Source organism: Rhodnius prolixus, unplaced genomic scaffold, assembly GCF_049639745.1.
Source record: "Rhodnius prolixus isolate KJV_2025 unplaced genomic scaffold, Rpr scaffold_4, whole genome shotgun sequence".
Lineage (NCBI taxonomy): Eukaryota > Metazoa > Arthropoda > Insecta > Hemiptera > Reduviidae > Rhodnius > Rhodnius prolixus.
This window is the reverse complement of record NW_027411614.1, coordinates 41,210,769-41,233,942: the sequence shown is the minus strand read 5'-3', so window position 1 is coordinate 41,233,942 and position 23,174 is coordinate 41,210,769. Positions and strand designations below refer to the sequence as shown.

The 23,174-nt window shown below is 31.9% G+C and overlaps 1 protein-coding gene and 1 non-coding gene across 2 annotated transcripts; both read right to left on the bottom strand.

Moving 5' to 3' along the window:
- Positions 1 to 502: 502 nt before the first annotated feature.
- On the bottom strand, positions 503 to 21,268 carry Dpp10 (Dipeptidyl peptidase 10). The gene is made up of 18 exons (XM_074132161.1): positions 21,061 to 21,268; positions 15,289 to 15,499; positions 14,166 to 14,260; positions 12,484 to 12,558; positions 12,347 to 12,399; positions 12,057 to 12,268; positions 11,376 to 11,545; positions 10,909 to 11,015; positions 10,498 to 10,621; positions 10,013 to 10,242; positions 9,085 to 9,326; positions 8,821 to 8,987; positions 7,320 to 7,462; positions 6,952 to 7,146; positions 6,575 to 6,735; positions 5,266 to 5,477; positions 4,700 to 4,839; positions 503 to 3,855 (listed from the first exon to the last, which is right to left on the bottom strand). The coding sequence occupies exons 1-18, from the start codon at positions 21,088 to 21,090 to the stop codon at positions 3,837 to 3,839; spliced, it is 2,586 nt and encodes an 861-aa protein (XP_073988262.1). The 5' UTR covers positions 21,091 to 21,268; the 3' UTR covers positions 503 to 3,836.
- LOC141456602 (U4 spliceosomal RNA) lies at positions 11,161 to 11,299 on the bottom strand. The gene has a single exon (XR_012459888.1). It is a non-coding gene; the product is annotated as a U4 spliceosomal RNA (small nuclear RNA).
- Positions 21,269 to 23,174: the final 1,906 nt, after the last annotated feature.

Below are 23,174 nucleotides of genomic sequence, written 5' to 3'. Positions count from 1 at the left end.
ACTATTTAAAAGTGTAGGATCGATCGGTGCACAAATATTGTCTCATAATATTTATAATAAGAAGTTAATTTTTCGTTATATTATTATTATTTTTTAAGAATCGCACTTTTTAACAATTAATTAAGGGGCAAGCAAACTTTCGGAAAACTTGGCTAATAAATTAATAACTGAACAAAAATATTCTAACACTCAGAATTTTTTATCTGTTTTTATCAACCGTTGTAGCAGATTAAGTTCTGTCAGGAATGTCCAAAAAGCTAGTCAACGCGACCCTGAGAGTGTAATGTTCCGTTGTAGAAGATAAGATATTCTCTATAGCAGTTTTCTCAAATGCCAGTACTTGAGCCGGTACAGTTTTGCTACAAACTTAGTCAAAGTTTCTTTCGTTAAAAACGATCTGACGAAAACAAACTATCTTTTTATTTGAGATCTTTTGACATTATAGTAATAAATTTGATTTATTTATTTGTAATAAATAAATCACATTAATGGACGCCCAACGATTTGCTGTGCCCAAATTGCTCCCTTCAATTTCAAAAAAGTGGAGGTATCACCAAAAAAAGTCTAGTTTTTAGAGCTGGATGCTTATACTGGGACTGCCCTCAGTTTAGAGTAACTGAAGGGGGCTTCCAGAATGATCATAGGCATGATCTGGGAGATGCTTTAATCTGGCTCAGTGAGAAAGACCCGGCGGCTGTATCGAGGCTATGTGTGCGAGGGAATGCAATATGCAACCGATACAGAGTAACTTCTTCAGATATTCCAAACAAAATAACCAATTTTATATTAATATTGGTTTATTTCTAACCCTGCGAAAACGTTCTGTAGTTTTACCGGTTCGCGGACCAGAAAAATTTGGCATCACTGCTCTAAAAGTTCGCCCAAACAGCAGAAAAGCAGAATACAATAGTATCAACGTCGCGCTAATTGGATTATCTTGATAAAGATCTATTAAAAATTACAAGTTGTAAAATAAGTTCAAAATGACTTAAATTTTATGTAAAAAGCAATATAAAACGTATTTCAAAAACAAACTGAGACAATTACAATTGAAGACTACACTGGAAGAAAGGGTTAAGTCCATTTTATAGATTTTTCAGGAGAGCAACATTAAAGTTTGAAACGTTACAGTTTCAGTGTTTATTGAAATATGCTTTTGTAATTTCTTTCTTAGGTTTCCCAGTGTCCTTCGAAGAGTCAGATTTGACTCTGACTTACACCGAGCACAGTAATAACTACATAATTACAAACCTTTCAATAACATTTACACACCACACATTTCAAAGTTTCAATGTTCGGTTTTATTTTCTGATTAAATCTTTTCTACAAATAATTTATTACACGTGCTTCTCTTAGTTTGTATTACTGAAATACTTGTAAGACAAACGCAGTTGGCATGGTCGAAAGGGAACGCTGGAATCGTATGGAACGACGCAATTTGCGGTTGAGCAAATTTAGTCATGCTATAGGGAGAGCATAAGCTTAAAAGATTTCTAGATTTTACAATATCTCAATTCTAAGAAAGCTTAAGTTTAAATGTTAGTCAATTTTCAGCAAGATAAATCGTCTCAAATTTTAACTACAACCTTTAAGTGTCGTGAGAATGTTTTACACAACCGTGTTTACAATAATATTCCCTAGTAGCGCTTAAAGCATTCTAGTCAAATACGAAACATAAAGCCCAGCGTGTAATTTTTATAGCGTAAATGATGCTAGCTTATTTTCGACAGATAGTTCCTAATGTCTTCTTAATTGTCCGATAAGTAGTTTTTTTTTTAAGTTTGATAAGTTCTGTTTTACTTTTTAAATTTAGTATGTAGGTTACACATTAGCCATTTGTAAATGAAAATACCATGATGCAACCAAATTTGGTTGATTAGTATTCAGTCAAGTTTGATGGTAGGGCCTTTCACTGTAAAGTTTTAGCCATCAACAAAAAACTATTAATGTCTAAAAGAACCAATACTAAAAACCCTTTTGTTTAAATTTCAAGTTTTGATGTACGTTTTATATCTCAAGTTTTCAAAGCACCTTTTACACATAAATTTAGTACAAAAATATTATTTTAATTATAAAGTTATCGAAACGGCAAAAACAAATCACTTAAACCAACATAACTAGCTATAACTCGAATTAATACCAATTCTCCGGCTTTAATTAAAAAAAGAAATTATTCAGAATAAATGTTTTATTTTTATCTAAAACAGTGAATTAAATAAAAAAAAAAGCAGAAGCAGGAGCGTATTCAATATAAAGTGCGATTCACACAACCAAAATATGTGTGCAATCTCCCCACTAACTTTTCGCCCGCAGTTTTTTTCCACGAGTGCCGTCAATATTTTTTATTTATTATAATTTATTTTTTTTTTCTCTCCTATTTTATTTTAAAGGTGATTTTTTTTTTAAGGAAGACATGTAAAAAGTGTACAAAATCACAAGTTTCTTATGATATTTAACAATATGTTTAAAAATTACTTTTTCTGTTATTTAATCATGGTGAAAAAAAACAAAAAAAAACGAGAAACTTTCCAGTAAGGCCATTTACCATGGACCACGAACAAGCTTCTTTGAGAATTGGCACGTACCGAAATTGTCGAAGAGGGAGAAACAAGAATGGAACATAATGATACAAAGAATTTAGAGGCCACTCAGTTGCTTACTTGCTTAATATTTGTCACTCGAACTAGCTGAAATAGGCAAATCAACGCTATCATGTACTTCTATTAACAATATTACCTTTCTAGTGGCTTGCGCACTAAACAAATTTTGTAATTATTTCATATTTTGAATCCAAAAGTAATGAAAAAACTCGAAATTTAAAAACAAAATAAGTAAATAATGCAAACTGAATAAATGTAGAAGCAATTATTTTAGATTGATTAATTTTACCGCACTCCAATGGCCAATTTTTCACTTATAAATTCTAGTTCAATAATATAAAGTCAACATTTTTAAGGATGGCTTGAAAATCAGGCAAGTTCATTTCATTAAAAAAAAAATAATGAAAAAATAATAACAGCTGATTAGATTTTATGACATGACAATTGTTAACGGCACGTGTAGAAGAGAGACGGTCAGTTCGTTCACATAAGAAAAGATTTACTTTCCTTAGGAATTATAATTTAAAATATTAAAAATTTCAGTGACCGAATAAGAATGGGAAAAATTATTTCTTAATGACTACTTTAAATTTCTTACTAATAGGAGAATTAAATAAATTGTGAATTTTTTAAAATATTTAAAAACTGTCTGGTAGGACAATTGTAAAAGGGTTGATCGTCAAAATCCTAAAACTAAAAATTAAGGGCTATCTATTTAGGATACAGATTCTTTTTTTTTTATTCTAACTTAAGAAAATCTAAGGATTACTTTCAAAAATTTATTTTACTACTTAGTATTTACGGTTTTAGGAATTTTTATAAAGTATACTAATCAACTGGGAAAATATTTTTTAAAGGAAAAAATAGCTTTCTAATGGTGAAATTTTTAAATTAAAAACAATGAAATTTAGAAATAAGATGAAAATAAATTTGGACCCAGTAATCCACTTCTTTTTTGTTTTTTTTTTTGTTTTAGTTTAGTAAAACCTCGACGTGGTATTAGTTTAAGCCATTAAATGCCTTTTCTTTTTTTAAAAAATGTTTATAGTGAAATGCTTATCTTTTTACTATTATTGATGATTTCTATTTCATTTTTTTTTTTTCTCGAAATAGATAAGATTAATAACTTCATGATAATATGGGAGTTACTTTTTTTTTTTTTGGCATTATTCACACAACCATGGATATGTTACTCCAACCATATAAACCAGCATAAAGGTCTTTTTTTTTGCAAAATTACGATGCGCACACATCACTGAAACAAACAATATTTATATTAAGTGACTGTTAGGTATTATCTGAATATTAGGTAATTTAAAAAGAAAAAAAAAACAAAAACAAAAAAAAGGGACATAACTGTACCACGCAAAGTGATGACTACGAGCACCACTTACTGAAACAGTGCTGCATTATTTCTCCTAAAAAGAATGCAATCAGTGGGATAATGAAATAAATAGTTTTTCATTAAAAACAGTAATGGTACTTTTAACACATCACGGCAAAAAACTAGTTATGAGAATACCGGTACATCAAAAAAAGGTAAACTGAAATTCTAAAAAAGATCTTGGTGGAAGTCAGAGACATGAACCCAAGCAAGAGTTTAACGTTACATATAAATTAACTATCTCAGTAATTACAATTTCTTTCCTGAACAATGAGGTGCTTCAAACCATTAAATCAATCATATTTATCGTATTTTATGTGATGCTATTATTTCAAGAAATGGCTGCAAATTGGGTACGAGTAAACAAAGTATTATATTTCAAGGACTAAATAGAAATTTTAAAATTCCTATATAAATGGCACGTGTGTGAAAGGAGACTACAATTTAAAAGGATTCCGATTCAGTTTAAACGTTGAGGTAACTAGAATGCAATAAAGCTTCATTATGTAAAAAAATCGCAAAAGTTTTTAGTAGAGTGGAGTGCTTATACTTGATAACTCCTACTTAATCAGATTAATGACATTTGTTTAAAACAGGTTTGTCCGCTTAGAATTACCATAAAGATGTCCTTTCGACGTCGGTAGTCCTGTTAGCGTTTCGGGAATTTAGGGAATGGTTAATGATTACCCAAAGATTTGTTATTTGAACAACTTACCATTCAGAACCACCATTTCTAAGGCCAGCTTTAGTTTGCTGTGGCACTTGCTTTCTAAAGCAATTGTTAAAGAAGTTTCCTAAACTTCTATATAAATGTCTTTTAACGCCTGATAAACTATGATTTTCATCTGGATATATCTGTAAAAATACGTTTAATTAATATATATTTATATTAATATATATTTATATTAATTAATATATATTTATATTAATTAATATATATTTATATTAATTAATATATATTTATATTAATTAATATATATTTATATTAATTAATATATATTTATATTAATTAATATATATTTATATTAATTAATATATATTTATATTAATTAATATATATTTATATTAATTAATATATATTTATATTAATTAATATATATTTATATTAATTAATATATATTTATATTAATTAATATATATTAATTTGAATTTGAAAAAGTTTATTTACAATTTGAAATAGATAGTACACAAATAGATATGCAAAAGGACGATATATAACAGAATCACAATTATGACCAAACAGATTGTTCAGAATTTACTGAAACAAACAAATCAAATCACCTGTTGAGAATAGACAATACCAGCGTTGGACAATGCTCTGGCATAGTGCAATCCATGCTGTAAGTGGACATTTTCATCTGCTGTCCCATGAACTAGATACAAACTTTTCTCTTTCAAACCGTCTACTCTTCTAGTCAGTTCAGCCTCTTCATAACCTTTGTAGTTGCCTGTAATATTTGGCATTCCCATATATCGTTCAGTGTACGCTGAATCTATAAACATTTACTATCATTAGGTTGGTGAAAAAAAAAGAAGAAAATAAAAGTTGCTTAAACACAAAAAAACACAATAGAGTATAACTTTTTATGAGGCGATTTATTTAAAATCATTTAATGATGGAAATGATCTTAAAAAAGTAGTCTAAGCAGTTTTGCCTCAATTTTAGATTTTAAAAAAAGTTTTATAAGGAAAAAGATTTGGATATTCGTTCAGCAGTTTTAATTAGCTGTATTTCGAAGGTGCATTACAATCACTCTTAAAATAAAAGAAATTACAATATTTTCGTCTGTCACAAGACATTATTTTCTAATGGCGTTTTAATCACAGTTTTTATTGTTATTATATTAATTGATATATCAATTGTACCTGATATAGCGTAGAAAACTTAATTTTCGTCTCTTACTTTGATTAAAATGTTCTTTGGCAATAGATTCTTAAAAAAACCTAAGATATATCCAAATTTTCCGTCTTGATCATCATGTAATGTTTGTTCATGGGTACGATTTAAGAAATTTGTATGAAACGATTATGGATTATGACTAAACAATCCACTCGCTTGAGAAACTTCAAGATATTTGCTTCATCGTGAACTAGATTATTCTTACTACAGCATCCCACGGAAGCTTAAAATTTAATGTTGCCTCACCATAGATTTAGATGTTTAAGGAAGAGATTGTAAACGCAAATAAACTGCGAGCAAAAGATCTATTCTTGTGTTGAAAATGTGGTTAGGTCCGCATTGCAAGATAATATCATTGATTTTATCCGTCACAGTAAAAATGATTATTGTATCTCAGAACCGTTTCGGGACTTTCACCTATCATCAGAGGTACGTTAATCAAGGTAAAGATTCGACTTCACCTATGTTACCGTCTCGCACTGCACTTCCTGACTAGGTGATTCAATCTCCTCAACAAGTTTATTGTTGATTGGCTAAAATGAAATACTAGATTATCTACCTCTACTGTCCTTATGGATTATAATTATTATTCAATAATTATACTTAAGTTTTGTATATAGGGATATTCAATAAAATGGTAAATTGAAATTAATTTAAGACAAGTATTTATCATTATGATTACTTACTTACCATATAATCTCCACGATGTAATAGGTGCTACAGCAGCTCCACATTGAAAGATGTCTTGACTAGGAGCTGAGAGCAACATGGCCGCTACGAACCCACCATAAGACCATCCCCAAACACCAACACGTCTTTTGTCTATGAAATGTAGATTATCTCTCAAATATCTAAAATTAACGAAAAAGCCTATAGTTACTAATTTTTTTAACAATAGAAGGAAAATCAATGATTACTTTTAAGTGAATAAATTTTTTCCAAGATTTCATTTTCTAAAATGGATGGAGTAACAATTGTATTTCAATTTTGACAACAGTTATTTTGTTAAATTATGCATTAATGCAAAATCTGCACTATGTCTACCAATATAAATTATCTATACTAACTCAGTAACTTCTAACTGGTCAGCGACTTCTACAGTGCCTAGCCGCTTGTAAACTTGGTGCATTAATCTGTAACCTTTACCAGACGTACCACGGCCGTCAATGTAACCGACAATAATATCTTGTGTAGACGCTAAATATGTTGTCCAATCAATTTTAAATCTTTCAGTTACTAACTGTGAACCTGGGCCACCATAACTGCAAAAGAAAGTAATCAATTGAGGTTTTTTTTAAAACTATATTTAATTAAATTATTCAAAATCACTCGATTTTATTGAATACTGATAACTTAGGTCTTTTTATACTCTGGCAATTTTCTTAAACAATGTAATTATTGTATTGAAATAAAACTAGTCTACAAGGCAACTCACACTTGAAGAAGCAAAGGATATTTGGTTATTTCTCCTTCTTTTAGTCCTGGAGGAAGAAATAATCTCACTTGTGCTTGATAACCCCCAGAAATTTCAACTGGAAAAGTTTTTACCTGAGGTAAAGCTACTTTGGAGATCTTATCCTGAAATACAGATCTGAAGTGTAATAATTATGACTTTCTCATACCGCAATAAATTATAATTTATCGAAACTTCGACTAATACTTAATCTTACTGAATTTGTTAATGGACGTTAAGCCCGCCTGAAATAATATGCACTGTTTTACGTGATTTGATGTAATATGTTTTTCCTATCTAGCTTCTTGAATCTGCTATAAATGAAACTAAATTCAACTAGTTACCAGTTTTACTACTCACGACCTGACAGCGCTACGGCCAAAATTTAAAGTATGTTATCTAAGGCATATCGCTGCAGGCATCAAAAACTATCTCTAATGAGAACTAAAAGAGTAGGTCTATAGTCATCAAAATTGAACAAAATTGAGGTGTGCCTATCCATCAATGCTCTCTAAGACAGATATAATGAGTAGGAAATGATTTTTTGATAGGAGCTTTGAAGCTACGGCTGGTACGGTAGGTAGAAAATATTCTCAAGAAGTTAAAGGAAGAAAGCAGGTTTTGAACAGAAAGAGTTCTGGAGAAATTGCCACGGTCTTCAAGAATGAGATCATTTCCAGTATAATGGAATGCTGCTATTTGTTTTAGCAGAGGACAGGGAGTCATAAAGATGTGAGAATCTTTTCTGGCTAGTCAGACTGCGCTTCACTCGCACATTAGGTTTTATTGGTTCGCAATAAAAATAAATAAGACATTTATATTGCCACAAACTCCGAGAATAATTTTGGCAAAGTGTTTAGAATAAAAGTGACTGTTTACAATACAAGCAGTTAGCGATCCAATTTGTAACTCGAAACTGTAAATTTGTTCGAGAGAGAGAAGAGGAGTGTGTTCCATGCATTCACACTTTTGAACTATATATTATATTCTAATTTAGAATTCAAGATATGCTATTATCGTCCTTTAATGAATGCACATAGTGAAACTAAAATATTGAAAAGGCCAAAAATTGGAGAGCACTGAAAACCTCTGCAACACACATTTCCCTGGGACAATATTCAAATAAAAGTGTTGGGAATTTTTAGATAGGAAGAAAATAATAAACGAAATTGTAAGAAAATCCTTGGAGCTATTTTCGAAAGAGTTGCAAAACACAATTCTGAAAAATCGACACTTCTGTTTGACAGATTTCGGACAAAACCTTTGTACCGGTCGCGACGTATTACCAAAAGGAATTAGAATTTTGATAATTTAGCGTATTTTCGCTGCTAAGGGAATTCTGTAAATACACAAAAACTTATTTTGTGTACAAGGGCCCAAAAATATTATTGTGATGAAGATGCAACTTTAAGAAGTAAAACATGACCGCCATATATGTATACTTTTAATAAAATAAATGACATTTCATACAAGACATACATACATATAGTTTGGTGTTATTTTGTAAAGTTGTCATCAGAGAGCCATCAGCTTTGTGTAAAGAGACAGTTGGCAAACCAGGCCCTAAGCATTCCAAGATGTAATACGCTGAATTGAAACTAAAGATAACATTGTGGTATAAACAAGACCTATATAACGGTTCATCTATCCCTAAAATAAAAATTATACGACCATTATCTCAACAGAAATTGGTAAAAATATAAAGAAAGAATAAAGTAGTTAAATAATCAATATATTAATTTTTTACGTTTTTCTGCCTTTTTGTTCTTTTTATTTGGCTGAGGTTTCTCTGTAGTCGTTGTCGTCGTCTGTGTATCTTCTTCTTGTGCGAAAGAATCGACCTGGGCTTTATGCGTTTTATGCACTGTAATGGGTACTGATTCTTGTGCTTTTGGACAACTTAGACATATCGGATTTGAGCTTTGACTTGTCTGTGCGGAATATAAATGTAATTGTCCTACTCCTATATCAGGTATTGCCAGGTAATATCTATGTATAAAAAAAAAATTCAACAAAACATTGTACTTAATATATTAATATTATTTATCGAGTAAGAGGGCGATGTGAATAAAAGTACGTATGTACTCTTAAGTACGAAGTATTTTTAATATGAGCTTATACTCTAATTGATAATATATAAAAACTAAGAGTAAAAGTATTAGCTTAATTGTTAGTGCACTGAATTCGCACTTGGAGATCCCAGGTTTCCAGGATCCAGCTATCTGTCTTTAGTTTTTCTTTACCTTTGCTATTCATCTATGTATCCATTTTCAAATAAATCTTAAAAAAGCCTCATACTAAACTAACTGATTAGTTCTATATGTATTTTAGACTCACTCAAGGACTTATCGCTCTTTAAATGAAATATACAATACGTTACTTCCGAAATTTAACATAAGTGATTTTCTTAAAGAGTACACCTTTAATTTAGTAAGTATAACTCTCAGGCATTCTCTTTTACAGTTTTATTTTCTAAATTCAGCGCCTGAAATAACCATCCACAGCTGAGCAAGTACTTTTTTCTCCATTTTTATCCTTACCCTAGCGATTGAGTATGAACTCAATAATATTGGGGTATTTCTATTCAAATCACCCAATATCAGAAAATATAAATATAACTATAGAATTTTATTAAAAACAAAATTACTTATTTCATTTTAGCTTAAAAAACTTACACGATGTGATTTTTTGTATCCCAGGATACGATTTTAACTACATCAAAGGTTCCATGAGTGATCGGTATAAATTTCTTCTTGGGTATGTTTACTGATACTACATGTCTAAAATATCCAGAATTTCCATCACGTACTGGGGCTAATGTAAGGTACGTGTTACCGTCTGGGGAGAAAATTGGTGAAGCTGGTGGTTCTACCCAACCGGAACCTTCTCCAGTTACTCTCTGTGTCTACAAATAACAATAAATAAGAAAATTTAAGATAAGAAGCAACAAAAGTGCACTTAAAAAATCAATTAATTTAAGAAAAGTAATTTGAAAATCTAATTAACGGGGAATCCTCTCCTCTGTCACTTCATCTTCAATACATATTTAATATTTCAAATGAAGTTTTTTACATATTTGTTAGTTTTAAAAGTAAACATATTCAAATTTAAACTAAGAAATAATGAATGAAATTTAATTGTGTAAACTGGAAGCAATTACCTCTTGACAATGCCACATTGGAGATTTACACAACGTTACCATGGATACATTTTGAGCTCTATTCATCCAGACTACAGCCACTTCAGTCGAAGACACCCACGATACACCGTTAAAGTAATAGTCACTATAACATCACACAAAAAGGCATACTAAAAATTAATTTCAAAGAACTGGCGGAAATAATATTTGGTATTATTAGAATTTCATCTATTTATGGTGACACTATGAAATAAACTGAAACTACAAATTATAAAAGTCATTTTCAATTTTTTATCACATACAATCTTAACTGTAAGTAAAAATACGTGTATATTAACCGAAAAAATGCGTATAGCAAATTGAAATTTTAATTTTAATAGAAAAATATTCGATAAGAGCAACCTTCTGCAACAAGAAATATATGCAACTTACGAAGTATGTTCTAATGCCATCGGAGGTTTGAGATCTTTTGTTCTAATATTTTTAGGATCTGCTAAATCGGCTACATAAAGTGTTACATGTGGATTCGTAGTGCCAGGCTGAAACAAAAGAATTTTAAATTAAATAAATTAAACGAATAAGTAAAAAAAAGTAAAGTAAAGCCAATTTGCTCAGGCGGGCTTTACCACAAACACCTAATTACCTAATTAGGTGCCGCGGATGGAGATGACTAGTAAACGTATTTTACTATAGTCACATTAAACATTAAATAAAATCTAAGGTGTAGACCAGGAATGAATTGTGAATTTTAAAAGTTTTCGACTAGCAATAATCGCACCTCACTATACCTTTATTAGCTACGATATTATCTCTGCATAAAGTAATAATGCCACTAGAAACTGCAGTTTAATTAAAGTACAACTGAAGATTAAAATTCATTTCAACTCTAGTAAAATTACCTTAGGGTATCTTAAACTTCTAATCTGTGGATACAGCTGCTGAGAATCTTGACCTACGCCATACCAAGGAAACTTGAACTCCTGTACAAGGGTGTCATTGAAGCTAGCATACAGGAGCATATGTCCATCTTGGGATAACCATACTGCTTTATTATCACCGAGTATTTCCTCTACACAAAAAAAGAGTATGTTATGCACCGTTCCCACCTATATTTTTAAATACTATATTTTTAAATATACTTATATTTTTCTCCCACAAATAATTGATCGTAAGTGCAATATGGAATACAAAACAAGCTTTCTTCATTAGATAATATTCTTGGAGCAGCCAAAAGAGCACTGAGTACATTATATTATTCTATGACAATCTATCCAGCATAAACTTACATTGTGAAACATAAACGGACAAGGGTCACAATGTAAAGAAAATCTTCGTTTTAAATCTAATTTACAGCCCCAGCATATTTTCAAAGAACCTATTTTTAAATTGCTTATAATTAAACAAACCGAATAAATGCAAAATTCGTTTAAATTATATGATATTTCTTATAAACGCCATGTAGGCATTATTTCTAGTGGTTGCAGTTTAATAAAAAAGTGAATTTTGTACATATCAGAATTGGTTTTATTAGTTTGCGATTTTCCCCTTACGAAAAGGAAATGCACAAAAAAATCTCTCACCTTCATATAACCAATCGGGAACTCCATTATAAACTAATCCAGGCACAGCTGTTTTAGACAGTCTGTATATCGGACCTGATCTCGGATTTTGCCTTAGATATACATCATAATCCAAAACGAAGATTATTGAATGACCTCTGGTACTCCAGCAAGCATATAATAAAAAAGGATGCTCTCCAATTGTATTGGAAGATGTCAGAGCATACAGATGCCTGGAAATATAATATAATTATGTGTATTATTTAATTAAAAAAACTCACACAATGATTATTTCTTGTTTATTTTCTTACCCAGCTGGTATATCGTAAACAGAGTACTGGGCCAAAAAAGAATGCCTGAATAACTGTAAACAAATAAAATCTTTAAACAAACATTCTTATTTTTCGTTATATCTAGAAAATTAGTACAATTTTTTTTAAATACTTACTTTCTGGGTATTGTGCGCAAGTAGAAGATATTTCTGATCTGGAGACATTGTGATTTTAACAGCATTAAGCCTTCTCTGAAAGGTTGTTTGATTACAAAAATAAAAATAAAAAATGATAAATTAATCAACTTAATAAAATATAGACTAGCAACATAGATCTCTTCATGATTTTTTACTTTTTTGCAATTCTTTATTTTATAGAGTCCACAATTATGTTTTTTATTTTATTCGTAACCTTCTCTTGAAGTTTAATGCGAAGTTTGGATCGAAAAAAGGTATATACTAAAATTTAGGTCGAATAAGAGGTGCGATCAAAAATTCCCAAGCGTGAGCTTGTAAATAATTATGAATATAATCCCTTCGGCTACTTTCAAAGTATTCTTGCACGCGCCTTGTTACAGCTGGTGCATGCTCTTGGTGCTGCCCGACTTCCAATGATATTACTCAAATATCTTTCACAGTTCATAGCTTCATTTTCGTAAGCCTGTTTAGCATTTCAATTGTCACCGTTTAAGGCTTTTCGAGCCTGAAATGACTTTGAAATTAGCACTTTGCTTGAGTTTTTCATTCCTGAAGGAAAACACTCGAAAAGTCTTAGATACGAAGATGGTCAAGCCCCTCCATTGCGATTCGCGCTAGATGTCATCTACTGAGTGAAAAATGCGATAAATACTGTAAGAGGGTTAAGAGGCCACGAACACATTGTTGTGCCCTTGCATGCAGAAGGTTCGAGAGGAGATGTTTTGTCGTGACTGAGTGTTATATTGCCTTCCTTTCACAAGTCAAGTCTGTTGCGCTGAATTTCCATTGACGTCTCAGAACGTTATAGTGAAATGTAGCATTAACTGTGTGATTTTCCTCAGACAAATCATGACAGAATCAGACAAAATCATGCTCTTTTAGTTGCCCCAAACTTCCAAGGATATTCTACCCCTATTCTACTCAAAACATCTTGCACCGCCCATAACTTCATTTCAATAAGCCTGGCGAGCATTTTAAAAGTCACCGTTTTCGATATCCGAGTCTGAAATAAATTTGACGTTAGCTCTTTGCTTGAGTTTTTCATACCTAAAGCAATCGCAGGAGGCCCCTGAATGGTAACAAAAACTTTTGCAGCGCACCTTATAATAGACACTGGAAAATGCTTAGTTAGACTAAAAAGGTTACCACTCTCGTTCATGGAATCTTGTTGTTGAATTAGAGATATCATACAACTAACCTCAAAACAACTTGACCGTAACTCATACAATTATGTTGCAGAGTTAAACAGCGTACATTAGAAACATCACACCAACTATTAAAAAAAAAATAAATAAATAAAAATAAAAATGAAAGAAAAATATCAAACAAAGAAATTTATGGACCACCTAGTAGTTAAGAAAGTATATGTGGAAAAAAGTTCGTCTCTCAATGTCTTTAATTTTTTTAAAATAAAATTTTATAATTTAAGACGACTTTTGCCTTCCCATACTTCGTCCAATACTTTTCTTAACTTGAAATTCATTGTACTTACTGATTTTATTGAATAAAATTATTAATTATTTAATACTTATTACAATTAAGAATCCGATAAAATAAATGCTACAATTAATATGTAAGCGCATTTTATTTAACAATTATTCTTAAGATAGATACCTACACATTAATAATAAAATAAATAAAAATGTAAACCTATAACTTACAAATGTTTGGTTATTCATGATCATTCTAGTGCTAAGATTCACAGCGCTCATCACTACAATGTTGCTAAACTCATCTCGATACATAAATTCATCATCTGCAAAAAGGAAAGACCTTATTGTTAACAAACAGTCTTAACAATAACCTTAATTATATTTATTTCGTTTATTTTTATATTAAAAAATATTTTTATGAACATTTTTAGAGCTTTTAGAATGAGCAAGTATTGCGATTGTGTCAGATTTCTGATTATTCACTGGAAATAACCGTGTAGAGAGTTAGCAAGGCTAAATTGTATTGAGGTAATCTTAATTAGTTATTAGTTGCATATCCGCTATAAGAAGTACTTTTAGTAGTTAAATTTACGAAATGGCATTTTCATCGAAATATTTTCTTTTTAGAGTCCCTTTAGTACAAATATATATATTGTTTTCAAACCGGCAACAAGTGCATGCTTGTACAAGTGTGATGTGTGATGATAACTAAGCCTAAACAGGAAATATTTTTATGGACAAGATTCTATTCTATGCAAGAATTAATACAATTATTATCTGCAAATACAGGGAGGTTCCCAGCTCTACGCTAAATTGTGAAAATAATACTTTCGATTGAATGACCGTCTTGTCAGATATTTTGATGCCCATATTGATCCCAGCTTCCCGCGATGTTCTTTTCATGTCTTTTTCAATAGTATAAACGGGCTAAATAAAACAAAGCCTATTCTTTCAGGCTCGTTTTACGCCCAATTACCAACCACATGTTGCCGGAGAAGGATGGTAAACATACTTTACTAAAATTTCTCATTAACCAAATAAAATTTGGCCTGAACAAGAATCGAACCCGAAACCACAATCACCAAATCTTTAGGTCGCACCTCTAGCGTGCGGGCTTCTGTGCCACTGTGCGGTACTGTCTATACCAGTATATTTGCAAATACCCAAAAACACATTCTTAACAACTTCTTTTATTCAATTTTTTTTATTGGGGTTCCGCAAAATTTTTATCCTATAACTAAATTTATAAAACCTAACAATTTGATTACTATCATTCTTCTATTAAAAGTAGGTAATTTTTTTAAAAAAAAATTAAAAACAAGGTTAATATTAAATAAAGTGAAAAATTTACCTGATATCCACGAACCATTAAATCTTAATGGTTGCACCTCATGGCTTAACACTTCAGAAAGTTTGAGCCTGCCTGGATTGATCTTTGGTCCGGTGTCTGGAGGAGTAAGTAGTACTACAGATGTTACTATTAATGCCAGAACGGTCATGATGACCAATATGGCAATAAGAATACCCCTCCAATTCCTTTGATTGGGATTGGAGGACACCAGCTATAACATAAGCAAAAATTATATATTTTTTTCTGGTTGACCATTTTTTACAATAACCTAAATGTAAATGGGACTGATGGAGATGCCAACTGATTGGTTTTGTAACATGGTAGATGCAGATAATTCAACTTCTCTTACTACCTACAATTTTTTTTAATTTATTTACACAGCTAACAATTACTTCAAGGGGTTGACATCGTGTAAAATAATTAAGTGATGAAATAATAATGCACTGTAATATAACATAAATTCTAACTAAATAAACTACGAGCATAAGAAGTTACTGTAGAAAAGATCGTACATGTTGAAAACTGAATTTTAACAATAAATTTTAATGTGACAATTCAATAATTTTTTAGTACGTTTTGAACAAAGCATGTTTAAGTAGCAGTCGAAAAAAATGAAATTTCCTATTTGCCAACATTTTCTTAGATTAAAATGCATAACGGGAACAATTAATGTAAAAAATTAAAGCGGGCTATGTATTTACGTTGTCTCTGTCTCTGATCTAAACTAATTTCGCCTGATAGACTTTTTTTTTAAATAAAAATTTATAATTAGTTAATAATTAATAGAAAAAACCATTATTGGCTTGCCCGAAGCTTCTTCTATCTATAGTTTACAAACATTTTTCATGGATCTTTATTTAAGAAAAAATATTGCAACATTTTTTTCTTGTTAAGCTAAAAATAATTTCTTATTCCCAAGACTTTTAACAATTACCTCAACTAGAATGTACTTTTGTTGCATTACGGCGTTCCATTGTGTAGCTTAAAAATAAATTTGGAACTATTCTAGAGAGAGTTTATTATCGTTGGAAATGTGCACTGTGTTACGTGCAACAAGTAAATACCTCACCAGATCTGAGAAAATATTATGACCTTAAAAATGGCTTTAAATACATATTCGACGGGTTTATCTTAACTATGCTATTTACTTTTCACTTCGCTTTCACTTCATCTTCGCTTTGTTTCTTTACTATTTTTTTACTCATAGCAAAAGGATTTCACTGAACAGATTTTTTGAGCGTGAGGACTTTTCTCGAAAACGACTGCTTCCATTTTTTTGAGCTTTAAAAACTATTTATTAAACCCAAGAACCTTAACTTATACATTTAAAATCTCTTTCCTGGAAATGATATATGCAGGTTCTCATAAAACGCACAATGAGCGAACTATATCCAAATAACGAGCGATTTTATTAGCCGTAATTTCAAGATAAGGTTAAAAGCATTGCTAGAGTTTCAAAATTTTTCAGTTAAACTGAAGAGTGATTTTGCCAAATAGGTTCCTGAGTTTTCTGTTTTTACTACTAATGTCGCTAATTGCATATTTTTTAAATCGCCTTTTCACTGGGAATATCCGCTTCTAGATCCCTTGAACCCGAAAAAAGAGTTTTAAGAAAAAATCCCTCTCTATAAAATGTGTATATATTAATACTTTAGTTCAACACTGAAAAACGCAGAAAAAGTGGAACCTTTGATTACTTCCATGAGACCTGACGGAAACGGATTTATTTTTTCACTTTTTTGATTTTTGCCAAAATTACACTAAAGCTTTTCTTAAAATATGCGGGTAAATTAAACATTAGAATATATTCTTTCTACAATATGGAACATTGCAATGTAATCATATTTTTATTATTGAAGCGAATCAATTTATTAATCAATCCAAATTCAATAGGAACGTGTAGAATACTAGTGAACTGAAAACAAAATGAGGATATCTGGTGTAAAAGCCAGTGATTCTTGAACGATAACAATAGATTCTTTTGTGTACAGTTTCTCGCTTTATTTTCAAAGGTAACACTAAAAGAAAAAAATTAAATTACAAGTTATAGAGGAAAGAATAATAGAAAATGACAGCATTGCGATGATTAGTAAACTATAGAACATAAACGTCGTTAGAGGGTGGACTGCTGCCACCTAGAGCTTTAGAATAATAAATAATAATAAAATATAGCATACTAAAAAAAAATAGTTGATGCCTGGCGCGAAAATAATAATCTGTTATTCTCAATATAAGAGGAAGAATGCCGGGCGCTAGAATTTACTGTTAAATTTGGCCCTGCAATATCGGGACCATTTATTATATCACGCCAGAGGACTATCTTGCTTCACGCGGGCGATGACTTTACTGCTCGAACCCAAAACGGCTCTTTCCGACAATAGTACCCATATGAACTATAATATGAAAAAAAGCACTACCTTGAGGAAATATATTTATACTGGTAAGAAATCTTCACAATTTTTTACATTAACTGAATAATAAATTCTTTTATTATTTCAAGTATAGAATTTATGAGAGAGTAGGAAATGAATTTCCGCTGTGAAGTTTCACGGAATTACCGAATTCGAAACGGGAAGAATCGTGAGTTGAAGCAGTTCAACTCCTTTCAAGAACAACGTTTTAACAAAAACCATTCTTCTTAGCTTCAAATATTGAAATTTTCATCTGAGGAAGGCATCCAGCTAGATGGATAAAATAGATTCCTATGGAAGAAATACCGCGAAGATTGACATATTCGAAAAATACATTTAAGTGACGGTTTCGCCCGTCGACTGCTATTGGGCAATAGGTTAGAGTTCCCAAGCTAACAGTTTACTGATGTAAAGCGTCGTTTGTCCCTGTTGAAAGTTTTACAGTTTGTCCAGTCTTACACCATTAATAATAAGGTCGAGTGCACTTTTAGCCGTCTAAAGAAGGATAACTACATATTACGAAAATTCTTTAAATTCTTTTCTCCAATAGAATTTATACCACAGAAAAGAATGCATGATGTCATTTAACCGGGTTCGATCAATCGTTTAGGATGGCAACCATCATGCGATCTATGCACTCTCTTTCTACTACTACTGTCAATTTCTCAAACTAACTATTTCAACCTGAATAAATTTTTAGAGGTCTCTAGAATTTGAAAAAAGTTGCGAGCTTACACGATATATACTCCGACTTTGAACGCAGCCCGCAAGCAGATTTAAAAATGGAATGTGACCCTGTAGGTGGAATGGGAAAGGTCATTCTTCGATCCATTTGAGTACATTAAACCTGGGGTCACAGATCTACCGGATTGTAAGGAAGGAAGTAATTATCAAATTCTTCACGGGATTTTCGTGTGACGAGGAAACTTATGATATCATCTAATTTAAACAAAAATTATGCATGAAAATGTAAAAAGAAAAGTTACATGCTCTTAAGAGTTGACTGGTTAGCCATTAATAGATTTAAATAACGTGTTTAAACCAATTTAGATTTAATGATTATGAAAATTACTTTTATTTTTTTTAGAACTGGATAAGCGCCCGTAAAAATCACTTTGACCTACAAATTTTATCTGCATGTACAAAACAATAGAAATTAGCCCCGATATGTGGACATTCTGCTCAACTTTGCGGACAATTAGTGCCCTTGGAGGAAAATGGAAAAAGCCAGAAATATTGGTGGTTAGAGCATCCTAGCCTGACGCGCTCCATCTAGCTCTTATACTGACACCTCTAATGCCTCGGTCACACTGGTTATGATTGAAAGAATCGGTGAGATCAATTAGAAAAAATTCATTTTGTATATTGAGTACCAAATGTAGGTAACGAAATTTTAAATTAACTATATCTAAGAAAAAAAAAATACCTACTGAGATATTAACTATTTTTTAATATTATTGTGTAAATGAAAGCGTGATCCGGCGTACAAATCGTTATCTATACTTAATTTCCAGATAATTTTCCCTCGTTAGGCAAATATAATATTCCGGTCTGGGAAGACACAACCTAGAAGAGAAACTTCAAGGGTTCAAACCGAGAAGTACAAGAATACTAAGTTTTTCGCTTTTAATTGTTTTTAAGGAGCATCTTTGGAGGCGGCCGGAGCTTCGTCTGTGCACTGTTAGCCACCGGAAAGTGATGGCCCAGACTCCTAGGAAGAGAACACCAGAGGCAACTATCGCGCTACCAACTTCCAACTTAAGCTTTTTTAAAAGTAGAATTACTTATTATATCCAGCCTAATTTGTTACACAACTACAATAATGAAAGCTTAACAGTCATATATCAATTATATTTTTAAAGTTGATACATTTAAGTACTTTAAATAATACAATAATAATATACACTTATTTTCAGAACAGTTTGAGAGAACATATGGCTGACAGTTATTTACGTTACTAACCACTTCAACCGCTTTCGTTAGTTGATTTTTTGTGAATAACAGATACGCCTCGGATAAGAAAGAAGTCAAGTTATTTTTACCAGAATAAGCAACCAATAAATTTTCGCTGAGAGATAAAATTAAACCAAGGCTTCTTAAATCTTGAACAAGTCGATAACAAAATAAAATGCATAAGAGTGATTATTATGATTTTTATTGCTACTATAAATTCTTAAATGAGAAAGAAAACAGTTTTGGTCTATAGTCTGTATGTGTGGATAACTGAATTTCTCAAAAATTAAAAACCGCAAAAACCTCAAGACTTGATTTCCTTTTTAGTCCTAACATCGTTTATGATTAGTGCGATCTTTACTTGATCTTACTATACAGGTAGATGATGTGTGGGGGAAAAGTGCTGATTACTCGATCTGTTTAACAATGGTTTTCAATAATTCCAGAATGGAATTACCTACTCGCACAGAAACAAAGATTCAGGTAGATGTGATAGAACTATGGGAGAAGCTGTACAATCTGCACCACTTAAACAGCCTGGCAATATTTTCAGAACTGGGGTTGTCCCATTCTATTATAAATCGGAACCTCCCGAAAACATCAGAGATTGTGTAATTACTAAAAATGCATCGAATGCAAAAATCGAAGGTTACATGTGGTGGAAAATAGATCTATTAGCGACATCCAGTTAGCATCAACATGGTCAATGTCCCTTTAAAACAAAAATTTATCACAACTAAAATGGAATTTTCAATTACAAATTCATCTTAGATGACAAAACATTGATTCCAACCTCTACTTTGAAAAGCTGGAGCGTATACACAGCTTTAACTCGGGAATATCCAGGTTTAATAAACAGAAAATTGTTATATTGAAATTAACCCTTAGTCAATTCAATAACGTACGGAACTGAGCATATTCTGTACAAGGGAGGAGATTTAACAATTTTGAGGCAGTCCTATCAGCTGTTAAAGAATTCTTTGCCTTTAAACTAAAGAAATGATATCGAATTGGATTACAAAAGTTCATTTTCTTATTATCTAATGACAATTACCTTATTTCTTTTTAATAATATAAAACTTAAAAAAAAAGAAGACTTAAACCACCCCATTCAGTTTGTCCGATTAACAATTATACTTCTGAAAATATGATTAAAAAATATATACAACATAAATGGAAAGACAAAGAGTCTTAGTTCTTTGGCTCAAAATAAAAGGAAGTATCGGTTTATTTTTACTACAAATAGCTAAAAGAACAATCTCAAATCCGAGACGATGTTAGTTGTATGAAGAAAAAGAAATATGCGATTCAATTTAAATAAATAGTTATTAATAAAATCATGCAATATGAGGAAAATCTAATCCTATATTAGGGAAAAGAAACTAATTTTTTGAATAACTAAATTTACCTCATCATCATAATTATCTGCTTCAGACATTTTTTTTAGCCTTCTAATTCCCCTAACTGTTCGTGATGGAAAAAGCGTTCTTCACATCCCAGTACATTTCCGCACTCTACGGAATTTCACTCCGCAGAGGGGCTACTATACGAATCCCTACTTGCTCTACGTGCCTACCGGACCAGTGTTGCTTTGTAAAATCAATAATCTTACAAACACACACTGATTCCTTACCAGCTTAACAGTGGAGCCAACATAAAATGTACGTATCAAATAATTTCCCTTCTTAACAAATATTTATTTTAAAAAACTTGTAATTGCAATTCTAAAAGATATTTTTTAGAAACAAAATTTTTTAGAAACTTATGAAATTGACCCTACTTGATTTATGTAAACGCAAAATCATTCATTTGAGTAATTCTTCAATAACCATTACTTCAAAACGTATTTACTTCTTAGTTTTTTTTTTTTTTTTTTTTTTGGCCTTATTGTACACCGCAAATTAGCCATTGGTAACGTGCACTTGCGATTAATTTAAAGTTGAACAGTCGGATTTAGTATGTGTTGAAACGTACACCTTGACAGATGTTACGAGGGGATATAATTTATTTCTTTTATATTGTTATTTTGTTTGTTCGGATGTAGTTGTATAGTTCTCGGTAGATGTTGTCTGTCTGGTGCGTCAGTATAGTATGTAAATCGGCGGGTAGAGGGCAGTCTGTCTTCAGTACTGCCTTCCACAGCTGATTCCTGCCGTTGGTATATTTGTCGCAGGCTAAGATTATATGATTGGCATCAGCTATTGACTCGGAATCACAAGGACATGTAGAGTTTATGTGAATTCCGATACGCGCCAAATGGTGTGGTGAATAATTATGATTAAATCTTAGCCTGCAGATGGTGCTGTAAAATCCTCTACCTTCTGTGAATTGATTGAACCACGGTTTGACCGGAATGGAAGGTTGAATGGATGAATAGAATTTACCCTTTAGATTTTTTGATATGGAGTAACTTTCTTCCCACTTTTTATAACTTACTCTCTTGTAATAGCTTTTTATGTCTGAGGGAGATAGTGAGTTAATGGTAGGCTCCCGCAATCGAGTGGCTGCTTTCGCCGCAGCGTCAGCCTTCTCATTGCCGACCAGCCCGTAATGGCCTCTCACCCATATCAGATATACTGACTTACCATTCCTAATCAATTGGTTCAGCAAGTTTAAGGAATCTATAATCAGGAAAGAGGGGTCTCTGCCTGGGTTTTGTAATTTTTGGAGCACACCTTTGCTATCACTCAAAATAATGGCGTGCTGGACCGTCGATGACAGTAAATAAGCTAAGGATTTATTGATGGCTACTAATTCTGCAGTAAAAACTGAGGCTAAATTATTGAGTTTGTATTGAGAACAGGAATCTAACTGGGAATCATAAATTGCACATCCAACTCCGTCACTACTTTTAGAGCCATCGGTATAGAAATAATTAAAGTGAGGGAATTTGTTCTCGAGTTTGGACAGGAGGTAAGAATTATTTACTGCATTGGGAAGATCCGGGTCGTATTGGTAGAAGTTGACGGCGATATGCGAACTATAGTTTTGAATCAGTGTAGGGTAGTCAAAATGATACCTAGGAAGGATTTCAAGGTGATTTAAGGGGACTGAGAAGTGCGACAAGTCACAGAACACTTCTACTAGCATTGGACTTTTCCTTTCAAACCAGTATCTTTCTGTGAGGACTCGAGTAGCCATGTGACTGATTCTGCGAGTTACTGGATGATTTTTGATTCTCAGTCTGTCTACAATGAAGCGGGAAGCTAACAGCTTCCTTCTTATATTTAGTGGGAAGTCACGGGCCTCTACTAAAAGGGCGTTGATAGGAGTGGATTTGAGAGCCCCCAAGCAGGACCTCAGCGCTTTGTACTGAATTCTTTCTATTTTCACCAAGTGATTTTTTGCCGCATCCCCGTAGAGGAAACAACCATAGTCTATTCTCGAAAGAATTAATTGTCTGTAGAGCATTAGCGATGTTTTGATATCGGCTCCGTAGTTCAGACGGTTGATGCATCTCAGTATGTTTAGCGACTGTTCACATCCCTTAACCAACTGTTCAATTTGCTGTCTCCATAACAA